The 27,254-nt window shown below is 38.8% G+C and overlaps 1 protein-coding gene across 1 annotated transcript in view; it reads left to right on the forward strand.

Moving 5' to 3' along the window:
- Positions 1 to 411: 411 nt before the first annotated feature.
- The window catches only part of LOC150081618 (protein odr-4 homolog), a 121,518-nt gene continuing 94,675 nt past the window's right edge, over positions 412 to 27,254 (forward strand). Inside the window, exons 1-2 of the mRNA XM_090379472.1 lie at positions 412 to 570; positions 22,531 to 22,728. Coding sequence (XP_090235598.1) covers positions 475 to 570; positions 22,531 to 22,728 — 294 coding nt within the window. The 5' untranslated portion in view covers positions 412 to 474. The remainder of the gene's footprint in view (positions 571 to 22,530; positions 22,729 to 27,254) is intronic.

Here is a 27,254-nt window from a genome sequence, read left to right on the forward strand (position 1 = left end):
AATCGAAGCTGTAATTGTCTGATCTCAGATGGCTGGAGTACAGTTTGTTCTCGTGAGTTATCCCAAGCATTTTCGAGCCCCCACAACTTGGAAATTAATATTAATCATTGATATTAATATTAATATTAATCACAAGTTCTTGTGATCGGAGTGATCTTTTTGACTGCGATATTGCAAAGAGAGCTGTCACTGAAGAAGTGGTAAGAAAATACCACGAAACGTTTTACACCATTATGTACATATTTCCAATTCGGAAATAAACATAATAATGCCATCTTAGGTTTTGGAACATTTTGTCCACAAGCACATGTTCTCCAAGTTTCAGAAACTCATGGAAGAAATTAATTTCACTGTTCTAAGGAGATGTCGCTGTCTTCTTATATCATATGGTAGTTGCTGTTGTGGCATTATTGGCCGGATAGGTTACGTATATTGACTAATTTGTTAGTGTATATTAAATGAACCGATTTTATTATGGGCAGGACAGTGGTATTTGATGAAAGTGTGCAAAAGGTTATAAATTCTGTTATAAAATATAACGCACAAGAAACGGGGCTAATAATTGGACAGGTAAATCTCCTCCTCTCTCTGATATTGGATTATAGTGGAATTTATTTGCTGTTTGATTTTCAACTAATTGTACTGCTAATTGTAATTGCTAAAATTCGGATTTTATGAAGCGTGTTTGTTCTTTTCAAATGTTCAATATCACTTGGACAGTGGTTGCACGCTTTGTAACCCTTCGCAAATTTGAAAGAAAAAATATAGCATTCAATCTGTAATACTGCAGTATTATATAGTGCGTCGGTAGTTACAGTAGCGAAACTACAGATTCTGCGCCCCCCCCCTCCATGAAATATACCATCTTGGTTCCCGTGCTTTCTAACAACCATCCTAAACCATTCGTCAGAACCCCATACCCTTTGGATTCATGCAGTCCGGGCCGGGTTAAGGATGAAAGAGGCCCCTGCCATATTTAAATTTGAGGCTCCTTTATATATACAGTATTTAATAATAATGATAAGTTTTAGTGAAAAATCAAATCAGCTATATTAGGTAAGTGTATGAGTAGAGGTGCTGACCTGTCAGGTGTAGTTACAATGGAAAAAATTATTAAAAGGTGCTTGAAAAATAAAAGCAAATTACATAAAATTAAATAAAATAAATGAAAGTGTACAAATAGTACTTAGTGCTATAGATCTTAAGATTTTAACTACATCATCAAGGGACGGCAGCCAAAACCAAAGAAAATACAGCAAAAAGCAAAGGCTCTGTTTTTGCTATGATATATACGTAGTAGACAAAAAGTAAGCAGACATAAATATCATAGTATCCGACAGAGACCAAAAAGAAAAGGAATTAAAAACAAAACAAATATAATTCTAAAATAAATAAAGGTAAAAAGCAAAATTAAGCAAAAATTAATACCAATTCCACTTAAAGAAAAATTGAATGAATAGGAAACAGCCCTACTTGAATTTTAACAAAGAAATTGTATTATAAAGATGAAAGGATATAGCCAGAATAACAACTTACTGTCAAGACTGGCAGGAGACAGTGAAGTGCGCTGATGGAAGTGAACATGCATTAAGAATCTGCAGATACAGGAACCACTAGGTGGCAGTGATCACAGTGTGCCGAAGTGGGATTTACTCAAGGAGGTAACTACCATCAGGGGTAAAGGGAAGGGTTATTGCTTTCGTAAAGGCGACTACGATGGTCTGAGACAGTATTTAAATTCTATACAGTGGGACCAACTGATGATGTTACCAACAGAAAACTAAAATGGGAAGCATTCAAAGAACTCATCTTGGAAGCTACTAGGCTTTACATACCAACTAAGAAATATTGTTCAAGGTTCAGGCCTAAATGGATGTCAGATGAACTAATGAGACATATGGCAGAGAAGAAAAATGCATGTGATACATATAAATTAACATGTGACACAGAAGCCTATGATAGATATAAGTTGATCTGTAACCAAGTTACAAAGGAGGTTAGGCAGGCGAAGGCAGATTACGAGAAATCTTTGGCAAGGGATGCAAAGAAAAACAGCAAGGAGTTCTTTACTTATGTAAACTCTAGAAGGAAGGGGATGAATCAGATTGGTTCACTTGATATCGATAGTTCAACTGTTCATGATCCTGCTCAGGTAGCTAACAAACTAAATCAATATTTTGCATCTACATTCACACATGAGGAGTTATTCAGGAAAGGGAATTCCATAGATGAAGTAAATACTGGCAGTGAGCTAGATGATCTTGTAATAATTGAGAGTAAAGTGGAGGAGAAATTGTTGAAGATAAATACAAGAAAGGCACCTGGGGTGGATGGGATCTATCCAGTTATATTAAAGGAGGCAGCAAAGGAAGTAAGCAATCTGTTAGCCATAATTATGAGAGCTTCCTTGGACTCAGGGGAGGTACCCACAGACTGGAGATGTGCAAATGTAACCCCAATTCATTATAGACCTGTAAGTTTAACTTCTGTTCCAGGAAAATTAATGGAAGCACTGTTTAAACAAGCACTGCAGGATCATCTTGACAAGAATTCAGTTATAGCTCAGACACAGCATGGTTTTGTTAAGGGAAGGTCTTGCCTGACCAATTTGATTGGATACTATGATGTAGTCACAAAAGAATTGGATGCAGGGAATAACTTTGATATTATATATTTGGATCTTAGAAAGGCTTTTGATACTGTTATACATGGAAGACTGCTGCACAAATTGGAGCAGTGTGGCATTGGTGGCAAATTGTTGCTATGGATAAAGGGATGGTTGAGGGGGAGAAGACAGAGAGTGGTAATTATTGTACACTGCTCATCGTGGACTAATGTTATTAGTGGAGTCCCTCAGGGTTCAGTGTTGGGTTCATTGTTGTTTTCTGTATTTATAAATAATATTGATGATGGTATATCAAGCTTAATGTCCAAGTTTGCAGATGATACAAAGGTTGGCAGGGTTGTTAAGGACGCTACTGACGCTATGCTGCTGCAACAGGATCTAGAAAGGTTGAGCAGATGGGCTGAGAGGTGGCAAATGAAGTTTAACATTGACAAATGTAAAGTACTACATATGGGAAACATCAACCCCAGAGCAACGTATCAACTCTGTGATACTACACTGACAGTGGTAGAGAATGAAAAGGACCTGGGGGTAATTGTGCAGGCAGATATGAAGTTCTCTGAGCAGTGCAGACGGGTTGCAAGAGTAGCTCATGGTGTCTTATCAATGATATACAGGAATTTTTCTAACAGGGATAGGGAGGTGATTATTCCCTTGTATAAGGCAATGGTCAGGCCGAACCTTGAGTTCTGTATATAGGTCTGGAGGCCTCATTTCATAAAGGATGTAGAGCTGCTGGAATGAGTACAGAGAAGGGCAACAAGATTAATGAAAGAACGAAGGGTTGCTCTTACGAAGAAAGGCTTAAGTTTTGCAAATTACAGTGTCTGGAGACTAGGCACCGGTGAGGTGATCTGATAGAGGTGTACAAAGCCTTGAATGGTTTTAGCATGTTCAATGCTGATGGGATACTGCCTCTTGCTCAGAATAATCACGAGAGGTCTTAAATTCAAATTGAGGAAAGACAGATATAAGATAGATGTGTGGAAATTTACCTTTAACCAGCGGGTAGTTGGTTGGTGGAACAGACTTCCATCCCTTGTTGTGGAAGTTGATAGCCTAAATAAATTTAAGGCTCAGCTGGATAGGTATTTCGAACAAATGGAGGGGTGAAGTGGAAGGGTTTTTTTTTTTTTTTTTTGGCTGATGCTGCATAAGCTTGCTTTCTTGCATCCTATGTCTCTACTAATGCATAATGCTAATGCTCAAGTAGCCACAGCATGGTGTCTGCTTGGATGGGCAGGGGGGCCATAAATGGCCATCGAATCCAGGGGAAGGAATAGTTGCGACACAATTTAATACACTCAAAACCCTCATTCACAATTTGCTGCTATTCTGTATTTTATACTTTTTTCTTATATTTTACACATTATATAATTTTTTTTTCCTGTTAAATTATGTGGTTTTCCCTCCCAAACATCCATTTTCTTTCTCTCACGGGGGGGGGGGGGTGAGAGAAAGAGAATGGATGTATGCAGTGGTGTGTAGTGAAATTTAAGATAAAATTGTTTGATTTACTTAAATAAAATAGTTTATATTTAAAGAAAAGTTTAAATAAGGGTTAGTATTAATAAAACTAACTAAGAATTAAACTTTGTTCTTTCTCACTCACACACAGTGCTGGATGAAGGCACAGGCTGACGGGGCAGCTGCCCATGATGCCATTCTTACAGGGGTGCCAGAAGCTGAAGAGCAAGGGAAAGATTTTTTTTTTTTTTCTACAAAAACTAAGCCTGACGCAATCTGCTGCCATAAAGTAATGTTACTCCGTCTGAACTATTCTATGATATTCCTTGGAAGTGTTGCAATTACTGCTTCTAAACATATTTTTTTTTTGTTTGTTTCAAATGCACAATATAGAACTTCTGTTGACATATTAGATTAGGAGAAAAGTTTGCCTTTTGTTTCTGAGGAAAGATGAAACATGATCGGTCAAGATGACCTTTCCTACGAACAAAATTAGGGCTAAGGTGTGCTGAAATTCCTCATTCCACAGATAACAGAGTGCTGATTATTAGGTTTCACCTCGCATTACGGACATACTTATGAACAGGCGCATGAGGTGCTAGCCTCGAGCCTCACCATAGAGGAGACTTGTGGGGCCCTCTGTAATCTCAAATTTTTAAAGTGATTTCTTTTTTTTTTAATGCCCTGATACAAACTAGAGCCATCTTGTACTTACCATGTAAACAGAGACATGCGAAATTTACTGAAAGTGCGGACGACTTATTTCTGCGAAAGAACAGATTAATTTCCAGGATAAAGGAAAATCACTCTTTCCTAATTCTCTAATAGGGTGCTTACAGTAGAACAAAGGTTGACCACAGTGTATTGTACACGTTGGGAATATGCCTAAATCTTGTCCACTGGCTATGGACACAAGAAAGCAATTGACCAACAGTTGACCAGTGTGATTTGGTACAGTATGTAGGAGAGGCAGTTGTAAATGTGTTACGAACACCATTAAATTGTGGAATGTTAATACCTTTAGTTCTTATTCATGCTTTCTACAGCAGCAGCTCTATTGACTAAAGGCCAGAGATGCAGTTTTATTCGTTCTAGGGAAACTGTTTTAATTGATTTCAGAATCTATATAAGCTGAGATCCGAAAACTGTAAAGTTTAGTTTCATTTAGTAGTTGATGTGTAAAGTTAAAGTGTGATATGTAAGGGTGTACACATTGAAGTAAATATAGGTACTTTTCTATATCTTTGAAAGTAGTTTAATAAATTTTGATTCTGTTGTAACAGCAAATTTAATTATCATACCTATTGATATTTTAAGGAGTCCTTATGTGCTATAATGTAATAATGGTTTAAGCGCCATACATCACTCAACGTGTTAAACAAAAAGATTCCCGCCAATTTCTCCCCCATTTGGAATTTAGCACATATCAAGTTTCCACGTGCACTGAAATGCATTTCGGGAACCCAACCCGTATATAAGACAAGCGCACTCTCTTCCCCCCCTCCACTATAGCTAACTGAAGACGAGGAAACTCGAAAGTCGCTCGTGCGCGATTATTAGCTTATATATTTCCCTTTTTTTCTTTCTCTTAATTTAATTTTATTAGGCAACCATGGAAGGTGCACTTTCCTTTCTTAAAAATTTTTCTACAGCCCATAACTTAATTTTAAAACCCATAATCCCTGTAAAGTATTAGAATCCTATAACCACTATGTATGTGATAAAACCCTCCACCAGCTAAGCGGATTACTATGAGGTGAGTGCTGAAAATTAAGCTAAGCTATACGTACGATCTAGTTATCATACCTATGTAATGTTTTGTTATCTATTGTGGCTGTGGCATATGTTTCATTTATTGAAAGCTTTTTGGTCTATCGCTCTTAAAATGTGAATTGATTCAAGTGTAGTTACTTATTTAATTTTTTTAAAATTGGATCAATATCATTATCAGTTACATTACTCTTAAGTTATATTAAAATAATCTCTTTTGAATTTAAAATTGGCAGAAAACAATGAATTAAAGGAAGCAGTAATTAAAACATGATATATTAAATTTAAAAACAAATTAATTGTAATAGCAGCAAATTTTTATATGAAATGAAAAAATCAATTTTCTTTCTTTTAAATTGTTCCTTTACCAGCTTCGAAATTAACTGCATTGAATATGCTGCTAGATGTAATATTAATTAATTATAACTTACTACCCTGAAAATGGTTTGCCATTTTCATATCTTTATTTTTTATCATAATATAATAGAACACCCATTAAAAAAATATAATGAAAAATAATGAACTCCTTTATTTTAAAGACCTAAGTTCCAAAAAAGACATCAGCTCAGATGAAATGGCACAAAAAATAGATTACTGCAGCAGTTCTCAAACTGTGCATCGCAACGCCCTGGGGAGATGCCTTAATTTACCAGCTGCATTGTGGACAATGTAATAGTTGTTTTTTTTTTTTTTTTTTATGTGAACCCCAAACATGAGAGGTATTAGAACCTATAGTACTTAGTACCATGCTTGGGTTGGAGGTTGAGAAGACAAAAGAAGATATTTGTTGACATTGGACTTGAACTTCTGTAGATTGTAATTTTCAGGAAATACGTATGAAGGAAGGTTGTTCCAGAAAACGGCAGTTGAATGAATAAATGAGGAAGATGAAAAGTTGGTTCTGTGGGTTTGAAGTTGGTCAGTAAATGGATGTTGGCTGGTGGCAGCACGTGTTCGGACTGTTTTGAAAGAGTGAGTGGGAATTATAGAAGCAAATTCAGAAGAACAGTGCCCATGGAAGTATCTGTAGAAGAGGCATGGAGCAGAAACAGTACGTCTATGAGAAAGCGAGTGGAGAGACTCGGTTAGAGATGAATCATTAATTAACCTAAATGCCCTCTTCTGAATGGAATCAAGAAGCCTGAGAGAGGTTTTGGGGGCACCACCCCAGATGTGGGAACAATATTCCATGGCAGGGCAGATTTGCGATTTATACAGAGTGAGCAGCTGTTTGGAAGAAAAGTAACGCCGAGAGCGAAAGAGAAAACCAAGCTTTTTAGATGCAGAGGAAGCAATATTTGTAATGTGCTTGTGCCAAGAGAGATTAGAAGTCAGGGTAATCCCCGAAAGAGATATATCATTTTGCCTAGAAATCGGAGTGTCACTAAAGATAAGCATAGGAGCAGAAGAATCCTTTTTGTGAGATATAAGACAAGACTGAGTTTTTGAAGGGTTGAAATCAACTAAGTTGTCTTTGCCCCACTGGATAATTACCTGAAGATCGGCATTTAAGGAATTGGTAGCAGATATTCGAGAAGTTGAGGCCGATTGAGCAGGACAAGGTTTCTCAAAATGGAAAGTGGAATGCAATGTGCTATCATCGGCAAAACTATGGATAGGATTTCCAGTCAATGGAAGAAGGTCATTAATATACAATAGGAAAAGAGTTGGGAAAAGAACTGAACCTTGGGGGACACCGGAGAAGTTAGAAGTTAGGGGAGAAGTTAGAAGATAAAGAGCCATGTACTATCACCCTCAGTGAGCAATCAGACAGAAAACTGGATAACCAATTACTAAAAACAGTTGGCAAACCATAAGATGGAAGCTTGTTTAGAAGACCTGTATGCCAAACACGATCGAAAGCCTTTGAGATGTCAAGAGCAACTACTTGTGTTTCACCGAACCATTCCATTGAATTAGTCCATAAATGGGTAACATAAGCCAGAATATCACCAGTGGATTGACACTGACGGAATCCATACTGGCGATCGTTGATCAGACGGAAGGTTTCTAGGTAGTTTAAGAGTTGGTGGATAATTGATTTCTCCATTACTTTAGAAAGAGAAGTAATTGCAATGGGACGATAATTGGATGGGAGGGATTTGTCACACTTTTTAGGAACTGTCTGGATATGAGCAAATTTCCAAGCAGAAGGAAAAATACTTTTGGAATAAGAAAGTGAAAAAAGCGGCAAAGAATAGGAGTAAGTTCAGGAGCACAGGTTTTGAGAACAAGTGGAGAAATACCATCAGGACCTGGAGCTTTCTTAGCATCAAGATTCTTCAAAATCCCTCTGATATCCTTTTGACGGAAGACCACAGGAGGCATTGAATGGAGCGTGTTGGTAATGGTGGGAGGTGTTTTACCAAGATCATTAATACATAAGCTGGAAGAAAAATGGGATGCTAGCAGGTCAGCTTTATCCTTGGCTGAAGTGACAACAGAACCATCTGGTTTGGACAGAGGTGGGAGCAGAGATGGGCCAAAGTTGCGGCCAATAGCTTTGACAAGAGACCAGAATGCTCGGCTACCATTAGGGCAAGAAGCAAGTTTTCTACTCTTAGCCTGTTCAAACTCTAGTTTGGACTGATTAATAACTGTTTTACAATTGTTGCGAGCTTTGGTGTAGGCAGAAAATGAAACTGAAGAATTAGAAACAAGCCAATTACGATATGCAACATTCTTCTCTTGAACAGCCTTAGCACATTTATTGGAAAACCAAGGTTTAGATGAAGGACAAGATTTTAAAGTGGAATTTGGGATAAAGGATTCCATTCCTGCAAGAATAATTTCACTGACACGATCTGAGCAAATGTTGACATCAGAAGTTTTGAAACAGTAATTCGACCAAGGAAAAGAAGAAAAGAAGTCTCGCAGGTCATCCCATTTTGCATTCTTGTAATGCCAAACAACACAAGGTTGGGAATAGCACCAGATTAAGGTTCCATTGGAGAACAGACAATCACCAAGTTGTGATCTGAAGTGCCTAAAGGACCTCTCACTTCGACCGTGTACTTAGAAAGGTTGTTTGTGAGAAAAAGATCAAGCGTATTGGCTGTATGATTAGGATTGTCTGGTATTCTTGTAGGTAAATGAACAATCTGTGATAGGTCATTAGTAATTGCAAAAGCCTCAGCATCTCGTCCCGCTGGGTCTGTGTGACTAGAAAACGGAAGCCAGCTGGAGTTGTGAACATTAAAATCACCAAGGAAAATTACCTCACTGTTAGGAAAGTTGGACTGGAGAAAGTCAAGTTGCAAAGGGAGGAAGTCAAAGAGCTCCAAGTGATTAGTGGAGTTGGGAGAACGGTAGAGACAACAGATGAATTTTACACAATGAGGTAGAGAGATTTTAAGCCAGAGAAAATCAAAGAGAGGAGATTCCAAATTGCCAAGTCTCTGACAGGGAATATCAGAACGGACATATGCACAAGTACCACCTTTGAGGCGAGAGGAATCATACAGCGAATAATTTGGGCATCTGAGATGAGCAGTAGTTGAATCAACCGATAACTAAGATTCTGTCAGAAAAAGTACATGGGGTCTGGCAGACTGCAAGTGGAAATTGCCATCGTTGAGATTAGAATTGGGACCACGTATATTTATGTAAGATTTCCATGGCATATATTAAAAATCTATTTTTTTTAACAATTTTTTTTTTTACTATTAGATATCTACTACTATTTGATCTGTATTATTAATGTAAACAATTATAGAAAATATTTGGGATATTTTTGACGGGAGAACGCATAGTGTTCCTTGACTGTATTCTTGGGATCTGATTATTACGAGCAATTGGTTGGGTTATTTTCTCACGTTATTTGACCTTGCAGGAGTCTGAATTAAGTATTAACATATAATTATTATATGTACTTATATTAAAATATAAGTATTAACATATTAAAAATAAGAAATTGAACAGTTATAGATGTTTTACTTCAAGAGAGGTGCCAGGAAAATTTTACAGGTCAAGGGAGGTGTGGCTCAAAGTTTGAGAACCACTGAATTACTGTATACTGTAGCAAATGACTCTTTGAACTGGCGTAACAATTGCAATTGACCTTAATCCCTTGGAAAGTAAGGGAGTGTATGTAAACAACTTAGGAATTCTTTTGTTAATTTAAATTCATCCTTCTCAAAGATGTTTTTCAGAGTGCACTTGCATTGTAGATACACCGTAAACTGGTTTTGTTTACATGAAAGTAATTTCTAACAAGTCAGTGCCATCCTTTGGAAAGTAGAAACCGGATGGACAGAGGCAATAATAGGGGCAAAAAACGGACAGCTGTGCCAAGTTTTGTATTAAACATACAAAAATAACAATATATATTTCTCACAGGGTGAAAATGAATTTTGTAATACATATTTACCGAATTTTGTAATAAACAAATATATTTACATAGAAAACCCGCCTAGCCTTTCACAGGGGAATGCTATGTGTATCATATAAACGATTACTTTGTATAAAACTAGTTTGTGTTACCCTGGCTTGGTCCTCCGAGATTTTACTGAAGTGTGTTTATCAGTCATTGTTGAGTAATCTGTAGAGGTGCACATCATAGATTTCATGACTTAATATTAGTGCATTACTAATATTAAGTAGGATCACTAAAGAGAAGTATTCTTCATAATTCTTCTGGTTTCTAGTGCTTCTGACAATTATCTTTTTCAATATATTTCAAGTATTCATTTATTTTCAGATCAATTATTAGTTTGAACGTATTGTTAGTTAGTTAGTTATTTGGTTTTTTTAGGAGCATTAGCAACTAAGGCCATATTCCTCCAGGGATATGCGGTGGTCATTCCCTAACCTTTCTGCATCCTCCGTATTTGGTGGTAATGGGGCTCGAACCCCGGTCTAATCAAGAAGCGTATGCTATGCACTGCTGATCCTGCCCACGTGGCTACGGAGGTGCCTGAACGTATCGTGTTATGCCCTGTCACTTGGTCTTAGGGAAACAGATTGTCGTGTTGGCATGTCAAGAGATCTCTCGCTTCTTAGGAAGTGAATAATAAACTAAATTGCTAATAAACTATACTAAACAATTGACTCATTCTGTGCTAATGTGTTCATCTGCAAAGATTGTTCAATACAGCCAAAGTTATTTTGTATCTTTTCATGATTGTGGTGCTGTAGGCAAATACTTAATTACTGCCTTTGTTTATGTTACAACGTTGTTTGTCAAAAAGTGGACTGCTATAATTATATTCTACTTAGTTTGTTTCCAATTATGATTTTTTATCTTTAGGTTAGATATTAAAAATTATCAATATCCCTTCAAAATGCCTCCCAAAAAGTTATCTGGATTTGCAAACTCTAAAAGAAAATTAGAAAGAGAAAAAGAAGTTGGCAAATCTGCAAAATACAGCGGTCTTAGACAGTTTTTAAATTTTATGCAGTGGGACCAACTGATGATGTTACAAATAGCAAATTCTAAAAGGAAAGCATTCAAGGAATTAATCTTATAAGCTACTAGGCTTCTTATAACCCCAGGGGCTCGCATCTGGTGAGTATGGGCTTGGATACCCAGGTTCCTAAGCAGGATATCATCATTCTTCTCTTTCTTGGGACCGACAGGGCTAGCCGGGTGAGTCAAGTGCCTACCTAGCAACCCAAAGGTCGCGGGTTCGAATCCTGCCTCGGGCTTGGATCAAAGTACTGCAAAAACCTTGGGAGGTGCATTATGGCCACAGAAGCAGATGCGCCAACAACTACTACCTCTCTTTCTTGGTGTTTCCCTTCTACTTCTCTCTCTCTCTCAGGGGTAACTCAAAAATTTTTTTTTTTTTTTTTTTGTGGCTGTTGCAGCAAAAGCCATAGGTTTCCTTGTACCATATGGCTAATGATGATAATGAATTGAAACAGTGATCTATTAATCCAGCAGTGGAGTGGTGGTGTAAATCTTATAACACAAATGGAGTTGCAGCACTTGACAATCATCTTTTTTTTTTTTTTTTTTTTTTCAGAAATGGGTTATACCAATATTTTGCCTTTTCTTGAAAGTATTATTAGCAGTGGGAAATGATGCAAGAAAGCAAGCTTATACAGAATTAGCCAACCTTCCCATTTCACTATCCATCACCCTCCAACAGTTTACCTAGTTTATTCCAGCAATCAACCACCTGATGGCTAAAGACAAGCTTCCACACATCTATCTCAGAACCATCCTTCCTTAGTTTGAATTTATGCTCCCTCATGTGCATAGTGTGAGCAAAAGGAAGAATCCCATCAGCATTGAACTTGCTCAATTCATTCAAAGCTTTAATTGCAGCATTTGGAGACTAGTGCCGAGTCTCCAGATGCTGCAATTTGCAGAACTGATGCCCTTCTTAGTAAGAACACCCCCTTTGTTCCCCTTGCCAATTGCATTGCCCTTATCTGTACCTGTGCTAGCAGCCTTACATCCTCCTAAAACTTGGCACATTATAGCCTTGAACGCTAATGCACCATAAAATCCTAAAACCACCCAACCAACCAACCTCCTAAAATGAGTCCTCCAGACCTATATGCCGTACTCAAGATGTGGCCTGACCACTGCCTCATACAATGGGATAATCGCCTCCTTATCCCTGCTATCAAAATTCTTGCATATCATTGACAGAACTCCATGAGCTGGCCTGGTAGCCTGTCTGCACTTTTTAGAGAACTGACTGCATAATTATCTGCAAGTCTTTTTCATTTTCCACTACCTTGGGTGTAGTAACACAGTTTGTATGTTAATCTTGGATGACTGCTACCCATATGCAGTACCTTGCATTTATCAGTGTTAAACTGCAGTTGCCATTTCTCAGCTAATCAGCCTAATTTATTTAGACCTTGTTGCAGCACCTTACCCTGATTACTGTGCATTGACCATCTTGCCAATCTTTGTTTCATCTGCAAACTTAGACAATAAGCCTGATATACCTACATCAGCATCATTCATAAAAGTGGAAGACGACAAGGAGCCCAGGACTAAACCCTGAGGGACTCCATTGATAACATTAGCCCATGAAGAGCACATCCAATAATAACAACTCATTGTCTTCTCCCACTCAACCATTCTTTTATCCATAGCAGTAACTTGACTTTAGTATCATACTGTGCCAATTTGAACAAGTCTGATATGCGCAACAGAATAAAAGGCTTTTCTGAAATCCAAAGTATGATATCAAAATTATTTTATGCATCCAGTTTCATTGTTACTGCAAAATAGTATCCAATAAAATTGGTCAGACAAGATTGCCCCTTGGTAAACTCATTCTGTGATTGAAGTATAACTGCATTCCTACATAGATGGTTCTGTATTAGTTCTTTAACAAGTGACTATATCATTTTCCTGGGAACAGAAGTTAAACAAGTCTTTTATTAATGTGTTACCCATTAGCAATAGTAGTGGCAAATGTTGCAAGAAACCAAGCTTATACAGCAACAGCAAAAAAATGGGGGGACACACCCCATTTCACCTATTCATTTCCTCCAGTGGTTTGTATAGTTCTTCCTTGAATTTATTTAAGGTATCAACTTCCACAACAGATGGAAGTTTGTTTCAGCAATCAAACATCCCCTGGCTAATGGCAAACTTCTGCACATCTGTTCTGCAACCATCCTTCCTCAATTTGAATCGTTGCCCCTTCATGTGTGTAGTCTGAGCAAAAGGAAGAATCCCATCAGCATTGAGCTTGCTTAATCCATTCAAAGCCTTAAACATCTCAGTCAGATCATCTCGCAGGTGCCTATTCTCCAGACACTGCAATATGCAGAACTGAGGCACTTTCTAGGTAAGTGCACCCCATTGTTCCCCTCACCAATTTCCATTCAAAGCCTTAAACACCTCAGTCAGATCATCTCGCAGGTGCCTATTCTCCAGACACTGCAATATGCAGAACTGAGGCACTTTCTAGGTAAGTGCACCCCATTGTTCCCCTCACCAATTTCGTTGCCCTTCTCCGCATTTATTCCAGCAGCTCTACATCCTTCCCAAAATGAGGCCTAAAGACCATTGCCTTATACAATGGGATAATCATGCCCTTATCTTACTAGCAAAATGCCTCTCACTTATTGAGAAAACCTCATGGCAGTCTGTATGCATTGCTCAGAGAACTTCATATCTGACTAAACATTCACCCCAGGTCTTTTTCATTTTCCACTTACCTGAGTGTAGTACCACACAGTTGGTATGTTACTCTGGGGTAACTGTTACCCATATGCACAACTTTGCATTTGTCAAAGTAAAACTTCAATTGCCATTTCTTAGATCATCTGCCTAACTTTTCTAGATTTTGTTGCAGTACTGTCAGTCCTTTCATTAATCATCCTGCCAAAATTTGTATTACCTTTAACTTGGATATTAAGCCTGATATATCAGCCTTCATCAATATCATCGATAAATATAGAAAACAACAATGTACTGAACACCGAACCCTGGGTGGGGGACTCCATTAATAACATTAGTCCACAAAGAGCAGCATCCATTGATTAACAATGAAAATTAATAAGATTAATAAATTTAATTGATTAATCGACAGTACTACACTAAGCTAATGGATTCCTAAAAGCTGTGATATGTATTATGCTAACTAGTTTTACATTATACCATAACGGTCACAATGTTAAATTAGTTACATCCTTAGCTAAACATAAAAGATATATGCCCAACAAGTGATTAGGAGTTAAGTTAATTATAATATATAACAAAATTATCCAACTAACCAACCACAACTTAATTGATTTGCTGCCTCTACCACTCACTCTATAATTATAACAATGGCAATGAGATTCAAACAATACAAAGATTCTTCGTATATTAAGTAGTAACTTACAAAATCTTTAGCTAAATTAAAAAATAAAATAACGAGAGTGACTAGGACTATAAAGCTACTTATAGAGTACAAGTCAGTGTGACAATTAAGTCAATAAAATGGCAAAAGTTATGCATGCACTTCATCTTCATAAAATAACATAGGATACTGGTTCTCTCACTGCACCACTAATGTTGGTGGGGATTGGTTTTGCTACTGCTGCGGGCGAGTCCTTGAGAGGGCATGTTAGTATATAACAGCTACCAAAAGCAAAACTTTGAACTTTCAGAATAACAAATTATATAAATTTTAGTATTTCTTTTGTATGATATTTAGACCCTTACCTGCATCATTATTTTTTAATTGGAGCAGTATTACCATAAAAAATTCTTTGAGGCTCCATTTTGAAGCAAAAAAGTATTACAGTAAACCCCCGCGTTTCGCGTATTCGCGGTCGCTGATGTAATATAAAATGAAACCTAAAAAAAATGTAAATTTTAAAGCGCCATGAACATTTTCCGCCATAAAAAAACATGGGCGTGGCTTAAATTATCTTTCCCGGTCAAAACAGCGCTCAGTGAGTGGGGGGAGAGGGGTGACAAAATCGCGAGCATGGGTGTTTCTCGCTAATCCTTGTTCAGTATATGTTATACGCTTGTCATGGAAGGTTTCGTCGTTTGCTTTTAATTTATATGCTTATAAATTGAATAAATTTATCAATTTATAAATTGATAGTCTTACAAAAGTGATAAATCTACCCTTTTCCAGTGTAAAACAGACTTTTTCGAGTGTGTTAACGGAAGAAAGTGACTTTATTGTGGACAAGTTCTTTCTAACCCGTACAAAAATATAGCTACGAATAACAAGGGAAATGGGAAAAGATCAAAGAAGGTGATGACATTAGCGAATAAAATTGAGTTATTAGACAAAATATCTAATGGTGAAAGTGTCTCCTCAGTGGCAAAACATTATAAAATCACTGAGTCAACGGTACGATCAATCCAAAAATCGGAAGAAAAAATCTGCCGTAGTGTCCGTGAAAACGCGCTAATTGCTTCAAAAATTTGCTCTGTAACTCATGATGTTAAATTAGAGAAAATGGGAAAAGCTTTAAATCTGTGGATAGAAGACCGAACTCAAAATAAAATTCCGCTAAGTTCACTTATCATTTGTGAAAAGACAAAACTCCTTTATCAACACTAGCGAAACTGGTGATAGCACTGCCAGGATAAGTTTTTTAGCTAGCAAAGGTGCTGGTTTGAAAGATTTGTTTGAAATTTCTAATAAATATTACATTAAATTGTTTCTTATTTTCATTTCAATGCCATATGCTTGCATTTCACTATGTACTGTCTATGTACATAGTCATATTATGAAGGTACATATAATACATATAGACAAAATTTTAGACTAGTTTTTCTTATACATTTCATACTTTGGAACGGAACCCCTTTATTACTATGGGAGCCATAACTCAGTATTCGCGGCATTTCTCAGGAACGTAACCCCCGCGAATAGCTGGGGTTTACTGTACTTTACTAAACTTAGTTAATATTCTATAGACTTTTGGGTGACCCTAGATTTTGCTTGCTTTAATCATTAAATTTAATGTTAACATGTTCAATCAGAGGAATTAAAGTCCCCATTTCAAACATTTCTTCTCATTTATCCTAAAAAACCTGTTTGAAATCAATTTTTTTAGAATAAATGAGAAGAAATGGTTGAAATATTTTAAATCTATACATCACAACATGTACAGAATTTAAAAAAAAAAAAAAAAACAATGACCTTTTTTTATGACCTTTTCTTGAGGGTTCAGTAAACATTTGTGGATAAAACAGTTTTTGCCTTCTCTACTGGATTGCCACTTTGATATTCTTTTTATGCAAATAGTGTGTGCATTTGATACAACCTTGGATTTGCACACAAAAAAACTTGTTGGAATCATTTCTGCATTGCACTGTTCAAATTAAATGTGTGATTATTGCACTGACTTTGTGGATATAGTGTATTTGTAAGGCAGTTCCTCTGGTTCATCCCACAGCGCCAGTTCTGGCGCCTCCGTAGCCAGGTGGGAAGGAGCAGCAGTGCGTAGCACATGCTTCTTGATTAGACCGGGGTTCGAGCCCGTCACCACCAAATACGGAGTATGCGGAAAGGTCAAGGAATGACCACCGCATATCCCGGAGCAATATGGCCTTAGTTGCTAATGCTCCTAAAAAACCAAATAACAACAACAACAGCGCCAGTTCTGCTTACCAAAAGTGGCCCACTGGGCACTCGCATCCTTTTGTCCGGGCTTCGAGTCAAGCAAGCCAGACTTCTCACCCATTTAAAGTTTGAGAATAGGTTGAGGTCGTTTCGGCACCAAGGCCTCTAATCATTCGCTTTACCGGATGAGACTGATTCCCTCGAGCGCCAGCTATCCTGAGGGAAACTTCGGAGGGAACCAGCTACTAGATGGTTCGATTAGTCTTTCGCCCATATACCCGGGTCAGGCGATCGATTTGCACGTCAGAACTGCTGCGGACCTCCACCAGAGTTTCCTCTGGCTTCGTCCTGCCCAGGCATAGTTCACCATCTTTCGGGTCCCAACGTGTACGCTCTCACTCCACCATCTGACTGGTCTCTTAGTTGCTGGGAGGCGCGATCACCAGGAAAGAACCTCCCAGCATCTGTCCACAGCATGGGTAGCCAAACCAGTGACAGTCAAAAGAATGCATGTCGGGCTGCCTGCACTCTTGCAATAAGAAGAATGAAGGGAGCCAACAGAAAGGAGCATTTTACAGAAAAAAATGAAGGCAAGGAAGGCATATAGAGGCGGGAGGCACCCCAAAGGCAAAAACAGAGGAGAGGAGTAGTAGTAGTAGTGGCATGTGATGCAAGAAAGCAAGTGTATGAGCTTATGCAGCATCAGCCAAAAAAAAAAAAAAAAAAAAATCACGCCATTCCCTCCAAATGCCTGTCCAGTTCCTCCTCAAATTTATTCAACCTATCAACTTCCACAACGACAGATGGAAGTTTGTTCCAGCAATTAACCACCCGCTGGCTAAAGGCAAATTTCCGCACATCTATTCTACATCTGTCTTTTCTTAATTTGAATTTATGTCCTCTTAGGTTTGTAATCTGAACAAGTGGAAGGATCCCATCAGAATTCAGTGTGCTCCACTCATTCAAGGACTTATACACCTCAATCAGATCACCGCGCAGGTGCCTAGTCTCCAGCCACTGAAATTTGCAGAACTTAAGCCTCTCTTGGTAAGAGGATCCCTTCATTCCCCTCACCAATCTTGTTGCCCTTCTCTGTACATGCTCAAGCAAATCGACATCCTTCCTAAAATGGGGCCCGGACCTGTACGCAGTACTCAAGGTGTGGCCTGACCATTGCCTTATATACAGAAGAACAATCACCTCCTTTTCCCTGCTAGCAAAATTCCTATATATCATTGACAAAACCCCATGACCTGCCCTGGCAGCCTGTCTGCATTGCTCAGAAAACTTCATATCTGACTGCACAATTACTCCCAGGTCTTTTTCATTTTCTATCACTTAAGTGTAGTTCCACACAGTTGGTACCTTTCTCTCCGGTTACTTCTACCCATATGCAGTACTTTGCATTTGCAAGGTTAAACTTCAGTTGCCACTTCTTAGCCCATCTACCAAAATTAGCTAGATCCTGTTGCAGTAGCACACTGCCATTACTGTCATTAACAACCCTGCCAACCTTTGTATCATCTGCAAACTTCGACTCTAAGCCTGATATACACCTTCATCAATATCATTGATAAATATACAAAAAAACAGTAGACCCAACACTGACCCCTGTGGGACTCCACTAATAACATTAGTCCATGAAGAGCAGCACCCACTGATTACTACCCTCTGTCTTCTCCCACTTAAACATCCTTTTATCCATTGTAACAACTTACTCTTCATACCATTCTGCTCCAATTTGAACAATAGTCTTCCATGCGGAACAGTGTCAAAAGCTTTCCTGAAATCCAAATATATGATATCAAAATTATTTTTTGCATCCAGTTCGTTTTTAACCACATCATAATAACCAATCAAATTTGTCAGACAAGACTTTCCCTTAACAAACCCATGCTGCGTCTGAATTTTTGCTGCAATCTTATCTAGATGATCCTGCAATGCATCTTTAACCAGTGACTCCATTATTTTACCCGGAACAGAAGTTGAACTAACTGGTCTGTAATTACTCGTGTCACCCTTCGATCCCCCTTTGTGAATTCGGATACATTTGCACATGTCCAGTCCATGGGAACCTCCCCTGTGTCCAAGGATGCTCTCATAATTATGGCTAAGAGTTTGCTTAGTTGCTTTGCTTTGCTGCCTCCTTTAATATAACTCAATAGATCCCATCCACCCCTGGTGCTTTTCTTATGTTTAACTTCAACAATTTCTCCTCCACTTTGCTCTCAGTTATTACAAAATCATTAAGTACCCTGCTACAATTTGATAACCTTCTGCCATTTTCAAACCTTAATAATTCCTCATGTGTGAATGTAGATGCAAAATACTCATTCAGTTTGTTTGCTATTTGAGCAGGATCATCAACAGTCAAACCATCAATGTTAAGTGGACCAATCAGATTCATTTCCTTCCTTTTAGAGTTTATATAAGTAAAGAAATCCTTGCTGTTTTTCTTAGCATCCTTTGCCTAAGATTTCTCGTAATCTGCCTTCGCCTGCCTAACCTCCTTTGTGACCTGATTACAGACTAGCTTATATCTGCCATAGGCTTCTGTGTCGCTTGATAATTTATATGCATCCCATGCATTTTTCTTCTCTGTTACGAGTCTCATTAATTCATTTGATAACCATTTAGGCCTAAACCCTGAACAATATTTCTTAATAGGTATGAAACTTTGAGTAGCATCCACGATTAATTCCTTGAATGCTTCCCACTTAGAATTTACTGTTGGTAACATCTTCAGTTGATCCCATTGTACAGAATTAAACTGTCTGAGACCACTGTACTCACCTTTACGGAAGCAAAAACACTTTCCTTTACCCCTGATGGTAATTAAAACTTTATGTAAATCCCACGTCAGTACACTGTGATCACTGCCATCTAGTGGCTCCTTTATCTGCAAATTCTTAATACACAAATGATCACTGCTGATAACCAGATCAAGCGTATTACTCTCTCTGGTTGCCTCTCGAACATGCTGCTGCAGAAAACAATCATCCAATAAATCTACAAAAGTCTTGCTAGTGTGTAAGTGACCAGCCAACAAGTTCCAGTCAGTATCTGGGAAGTTAAAATCCCCCATTATAAGACATTCTGATTTCCTGGCCCACTCTATATTTCTATGTACAATTTTTCGTTGTACTCATTCGAGTCATTAGGCCCATAAAACACTCCTACTCTTATTTTTGCTTTTGCAGTGCTTATGTCACACCAAACTGACTCAACAGTGCACTGTTCATCTATATCAACTGAGTGCACTTCTTATGATTTTGTTTTTCTTAATTAACAACATAACACCTCCTTTCCTATCCTGTCTATCCTTTCTGTACACATTGTACTCCCCAAATTCCACTTCTGCATTCCTTATATCTGTGTGACACCAAGTCTCTGTTATCCCAACAATATCCGCCTTTGATGTCTTGACCAACACTTCAAATTCATCAAATTTATTTACTATACTTCTAACGTTGGTATACATGCAAGCATACATGCACCTGTACCTATTCCTAGTTACTCTGACATATCCCATATACCCACCTATTTCACGATGACTGCCATCTGTCCCTGAAACCCCCAACACCCCTCCCTCCAGGTCGCTTCTTATTCTAATAGAAGTTGTGCAAGAATCACCTTCACCTCTGCCTGTGGCTACTGTTAAACTATTAGTCCTTGTATCCCCCTCAACCTAGCAGTTTTCCAACCCACCTAACATAGCATCAGCAAATATTCTTGCACCCTTTCTATTTAAGTGTATCTCATCCCTGTAGAAGCAGTCTCTCCTGTTAACAAGTACAGATCAGGCTGAAAAAAATTCTATCCCTTGAGCCTTGCACAATCTTTCCAGGGCCGAATTGAATGACAAGGCTCATCATATACTCCCTCCTATCGTGTCTGGGCAGAATTGCAGACACTTTCAAATTCAACCCTAATTCACGGCTTTTTTTCATCCTTGACCTGTACTTGTTAAGTAATTCTGCCGGTCTCCTACTCTTAATATCATTAGTGTACAACTATATCACCTTTTGTGCCCTTAAAAGATGATATCTGCTCTACAACGTCATCAACCTTTGCTCCTGGCAGACATACCCTGGTCCTGTTCCACCTATCCTTTTTACAAAGCATATTCCCCTTTTCCCTGACAATAGAGTCACCAACAACTACTAGTTCCTGTGGGATCAGCGCATTCTGCCTTGGGGATTGCCGCTGTGTCGCACGATGACCAAGTGCAAGCTCTGGTATTGATGTGGGCAGCTAAGAGCTTGATGGGCCCCTCAATTTAGATCCTTTCTAATAGATACCCTGTCCTTCAAGCTCTCATATAGGCCCCTAACAACGCTGAGTTGTCACCTGATTTCCTTACACTCCTTACATCGCGCACACACAAAGACATCCCCCATGGCAATATCATGTTCTGTTCCAGAGAGTTCGGCAAACATTTCACAAGTTGCACATTTTTTTTTAGGCTGTGATGTGTTGGAGAATCGCCCCCCTCAGTTCTTCCCCGAGTCACAGCACTCCTACCACTTTGTGCCCGTTGCTTTGCTGCTCTCATCTGGGGCATGATATTTTAAATTAATAAGATCAATAAATTTAATTAATATCAATACTATGCTATCTAATAGAAACAGTGATGCGTATAACGCTATATAATTATACGTTAGAGCCATCTAGTTAACAAAATTAAAAATTTGAATTTCCTATACAAAAACAATGTAAGATTCAAATGAAATAACGGTTTTATGTATAGTGTAGTGCAAGATGGGGATGTCCCTAGAGAAGGGACTTGGATTAGGGAAGGAAAGAGAAAGCGCAAAAGCATGAGTAGAAGTTCTACCTGTTGTGAGGAGTCATCTGGAAAGTTGAGGTGTTGGTTGAATTTGATTATGGACGAGTTGATTCACTGGTGCTGGAGACAGAATGATCAGGGTGGTGGCAGAGCAGACGTTGACCATCAGAAGTGGCTTCATATCCCACCAGGGTATTCACTAGTTAGCCTGGAAGAAGTGAGTATGTAGTGTTTTCAGATCAGTGTCATTATTCCTACAAGGAGGATGTCCAGTTGCGTATTCATTCAGTTCTGATTGTGGCCGGTGATGAGGGAAGAGCGGGTAGGAGGAGAGGCAGAGTGATTACAGGAACATCTGTTCTGAACTGGCTTTGTATATAACATTGTGAAAGCCTTATATAATTTTTTTCTCTAGTAGGTGAATGTTTTTGAAGGTTCATTAGTGAAGAGATTACTTTGGCCATAGTGGACCAGTTCATATTGTGCTTTATTACTTATGTTTGTTTACAAGCACACTTGTGTATTGTATTGGCTTTAAAAGAAACCAGAAATAACTTATATGGGAGGGAGGAAATACATGATCCTCCATCTGAGATAGGCTTACTATTAGAGCCTTGATTGAAGTGGTTTGTAAAAATTCCTCCCATCTCCAACATGATTTGAACATAGACCTCTCCTTCCTATATCATTGAAGACATTTCTTTTAAACCTATAATGTATTATTGTTTTGCTACATTATAGGTTTAATTCAGATATTGTATATGTTGGAACTGTGTTGTAGTTGACTTAAAGAAACATGTAAATTTTTGTTCAGTGTGATTTTGTTTATTTCTAGTATATGTGGTTTCTGTAATCTGTTATCTCAATCAGACATTGTTCTTTCTTAGGTTACAGAGCAAAGAGATATAGCCATCCATCTATGTCCAACACCTTCTAGAACTGAAGGCTCAGAGAATAGTGAACTTAGTGAAAATGAGGACAAAAGTGCAGACCGAAGGGTGATAGGAAGGGCAGAGCTGAGAAGAGCACAGACCAATGTGTTGGATGAACTGGATGAAAAGTGGATATGCCAGCATGCAAAACAAGTAAAATGCTAATTTTTATTTTTAACATTCATTTCCATTTAATGTTTCTGGATTTTCTTTTCTTTCTTTCTTTCTTTCTTTCTTTTTTTTTTTTTTTTTTTTTTTTGTTGGCATTCATTTTTGTCTTATTGTATATTTCATTAGGGAAATACAACTTAAACATTAGATATTTTGATATTCTTGAGGTGCTGTTAGAATAGCATTAGTAGAGGCATACGATGCAAAAAAGTAAGCTTATGCAGCATCAGCCAAAAAAAATGCTCGATTTCACCCCTCCATTCATTCCAAATACCTGTCCAGCTCAGCCTTAAATTTATTTAGACTATCAACTTCCACAACAAAAGATGGAAGTCTGTTCCCACAATCAACTACCTGCTGGTTAAAGGCAAACTTCCGCACATCTAACCTACGACTGTCTTTCCTCGATTTGATTTATGCCCTCTCAGGTGATTATTCTGAGCAAGAGGAAGAATCCCATCAGCATTGAGCATGCTCAAACGATTCAAGGCTTTATACACCTCAATCAGATCATCTCGTAGGTGCCTAGTCTCCAAACACTGTAATCTGCAAAGCTTAAGCCTTTCTTCATAAGCACAACCCTTTGTTCCATTCGCTAATTTTGTTGCCCTTCTCTGTACTCGTTCCAACAGCTCTACATCCTTCTTAAAATGAGGCCTCCACACCTGTGTACAGTACTCAAGTTATGGCCTGACCAATGCCTTATACAAGGGGATAATCACCTCCTTATCCCTGCCTGAAAAATTCCTGTATATCATTGACAAGACACCATGAGCTACTCTTGCAGACCATCTGCACTGCTCAGAAAACTTCATATCTGCCTGCACAATTACCCCCAGGTCCTTTCATTCTCTACCACTGTCAATGTAGTACCACAGAGTTGATACGTTATTCTGAGGTTACTGCTTCCTATATGTAGTACTTTACATTTGTCAATGTTAAACTTCATTTGCCACCTCTCAGCCCATCTGCTCAATTTTTCTAGATCCTGTTGCAGCGTACTGTCATTAGCATTAGTTATTAGCATTAGTAGAGGCATATGATGCAAGAAAGCAAGCTTATTCAGCATCAGCCAAAAAAAAAAAAAAACACACACCACTTCCCATTTCCCCCTCCGTTCGCTCGAAATACCTGTCCAGTTAAGCCTTAAATTTGTTTAGGCTATCAACTTCAACAACAAGTGATGGAAGTCGGTTCCACCAACCAACCACCCGCTGGCCAAAGGCAAATTTCCGCACATCTATCTGACATCCGTCCTTCCTCAATTTGAATTTATGCCCTCTGAGCTGATTATTCTGAGCAAGATGAAGAATCCCATTGGCATTGAGCATGCTCAAACCATTCAAAGCCTTATACACCTCTATCAGATCACCTCGCCGGTGCCTAGTCTCCAGACTCTGTAATTTGCAAAACTTAAGCCTTTCTTCGTAAGAGCAACCCTTTGTTCCATTCACTAATCTTGTTGCCCTTCTCTGTACCCGTTCCAGCAGCTCTACATCCTTCTTGAAATGAGGCCTCCAGACCTGTATACAGTACTCAAGATGTGGCCTAACCATTGCCTTATACAAGGGAATAATCACCTCCTTATCCCTGCTAGAAAAATTCCTGTATATCATTGACAAGACACCATGAGCTACTCTTGCAGCTCGTCTGCACTGCTCAGAGAACTTCATATCTGCCTGCACAGTTACCCCCAGGTCCTTTTCATTCTCCACCACTGTCAGTGTAGTACTGCAGAGTTGATGCGTTGCTCTGGGGTTACTGTTTCCCATATGTAGTACTTTACATTTGTCAATGTTAAACTTCATTTGCCACCTCTCAGCCCATCTGTTCAACCTTTCCAGATCCTGTTGCAGCAGCATAGCGTCAGTGGTGTCCTTAACAACCCTGCCAACCTTTGTATCATCTGCAAACTTGGACATTAAACTTGATATCCCATCATCAATATCATTCATAAACACCGAAAACAACAACGGACCCAACACTGAACCCTGAGGAACTCCACTAATAACATTAGTCCACGTTGAGCAGTGTCCATTGATTACCACTCTCTGTCTTCTGCCACTCCACCATCCCCTTATCCATAGCAGCAATTTGCCTCCAATGCCACACTGCTCCAATTTGTGCAACAGTCTTCCATGTGCAACAGTATCAGAAGCCTTTCTAAGATCCAAATATATAATATCAAAGTTATTCCCTGCATCCAGTTCTTTTGTGACTACATCATAGTATCCAATCAAATTGGTCAGGCAAGACCTGCCCTTAACAAAACCATGCTGCGTCTGAGCTATAACTGAATTCTTGTCTAGATGATCCTGCAGTGCTTCTTTAACCAGTGCCTCCATTAATTTACCTGGAACAGAAGTTAAACTAACAGGTCTATAATTACTTGTGTCAGGCTTTGATCCTCCTTTGTGAATTGGGGTTACATTTGCACATCTCCAGTCTATGGGTACCTCCCCTGAGTCCAAAGAAGCTATCATAATTATGGCTAGGGGTTTGCTTACTTCCTTTGCTGCCTCCTTTAATATAACTGGATAGATCCCATCCACCCCAGGTGCCTTTTTTATGTTTATCCTCAACAATCTCTCCTCCACTTTCCTCTCAGTTATTACAAAATCATCCAGCTCACTGCCAATGTTTACTTTACCTACATCATTCTCCTTCCTGAATAACTCCTCATGCGTGAATGTAGATGCAAAATACTCGTTTAGATTGTTAGCCACCTGGGCAGGATCCTCAACTGTTGAACCATCAATATCCAGTGGACCAATCTGATTCATCCCTTTCCTTCTTGAGTTTAAATAGGTAAAGAACTCTTTTCTGTTTTTCTTTGCATCCTTTGCCAAGGATTTTTCGTAGTCTGCCTTTGCCTGCCTAATCTCCTTTGTGACTTGGTTACAGACCAACTTATATCTATCATAGGCTTCCATGTCACCCATTAATTTGTATGTATCCCATGCATTTTTCTTCTCTGCCACATGTCTCATTAGTTCATCTGACAACCATTTAGGCCTAAACCTTGAACAATATTTCTTAGTTGGTATGTAAAGCCTGGTAGCCTCCAAGATTAGTTCCTTGAATGCTTCCCATTTTGAGTTTGCTGTTGGTAACATCATCAGTTGGTCCCATTGTATAGAATTTAAATACTGTCTCAGACCATCATAGTCGCCTTTACGAAAACAAAAACCCTTCCCTTTACCTCTGATGGTAGTTACCTCCTTGAGCAAATCCCACTTCAACACACTGTGATCACTGCCACCCAGTGGTTCATTTATCTGCAGATTCTTAATGCATGACTGATCACTACTGATAATCAGATCAAGAGTATTGCTCCCTCTTGTTGCCTCACGAACATGCTGATGTAGAAAACAATCATCCAATAAATCCACAAAAGCCTTGCTAGTATGCGAGTGACCAACCCACAAATTCCAGTCAATATCTGGGAAATTAAAATCCCCCATTATAAGACTCTCTGATTTACTGGCCCACTCTTCCCTGTACAATATCTTATTATACTCATCAGAGTCATTAGGCCTATAGCACACTCCTACTTTCAATTTTTATTTCCCTATGCTTATGTCACACCAAACTGACTTGACACTGCCCTGTCCATCGATGTCGACTGGCTTCACTTCCTTGGACTTTGTGTTTCTTAACTAATAGCATAACCCCTCCTCCCCTCCCCTCCTGTCCTGTCTATCCTTTCTTACACATTGTATTCCCCAAATTCCAGTTCTGCATTCCTTATATCTGTCTGACACCACGTCTCTGATATCCCAACAATATCTGCCTTTGATGTTTTGAGCAATACCTCAAATTCATCAAATTTATTTACCAAACTCCTAGCATTGGTGTACCCGCAGATATACATGCACCTGTTTCTATTCTTGGCTACCCTAACACAACCCATGTGTTTACTTGTACCGCAATGACTCCCAGCAGTCTCTGAAATATCCTGCATCTTGTTTTTCAGGCTTCTGCTCATTTCAATAGAAGCAGTGCAAGAATCACTTCCACCTCTGCCAGTGGCTACTGTTAATCTATTAGTCCTTGTATTCTCCCTAACTATCAGTTTTCCGACCCACCTAACTCTGCCTCGACAGCATCAGCAAAAATTCTTGCACCCTTTCTATTTAAGTGTATCCCATCCCTGTAGAAGCAATCTCTCCTGTTAACAAGTACAGTCCAGGCTGAAAAAAATTCTACCCCTTGAGCCTTGCACAATCCCTCCAGGGCCGAATTGATTGACAAAGCTCTCATCATATACTCCCTCCTATCGTGTCTGGGCAGAATTGCAGACACTTTCAAATTCAACCCTAATTCACGGCTTTTTTTCAACAGTGACCTGTACTTGCTAAGTAATTCCGCCGGTCTCCTACTCTTAATATCATTAGTGCCAACGTGTACAAGTATATCACCTTTTGTACCCTTAAAAGATGATATCCGCTCTACAACGTCATCAACCTTTGCCCCTGGCAGACATACCCTGGTCCTATTTCACCTAT

The sequence above is a fragment of the Mastigoproctus giganteus genome, chromosome 8, assembly GCF_048544385.1.
Source record: "Mastigoproctus giganteus isolate SK-2022 chromosome 8, ASM4854438v1, whole genome shotgun sequence".
In the NCBI taxonomy this organism is placed as follows: Eukaryota; Metazoa; Arthropoda; class Arachnida; order Uropygi; family Thelyphonidae; genus Mastigoproctus; species Mastigoproctus giganteus.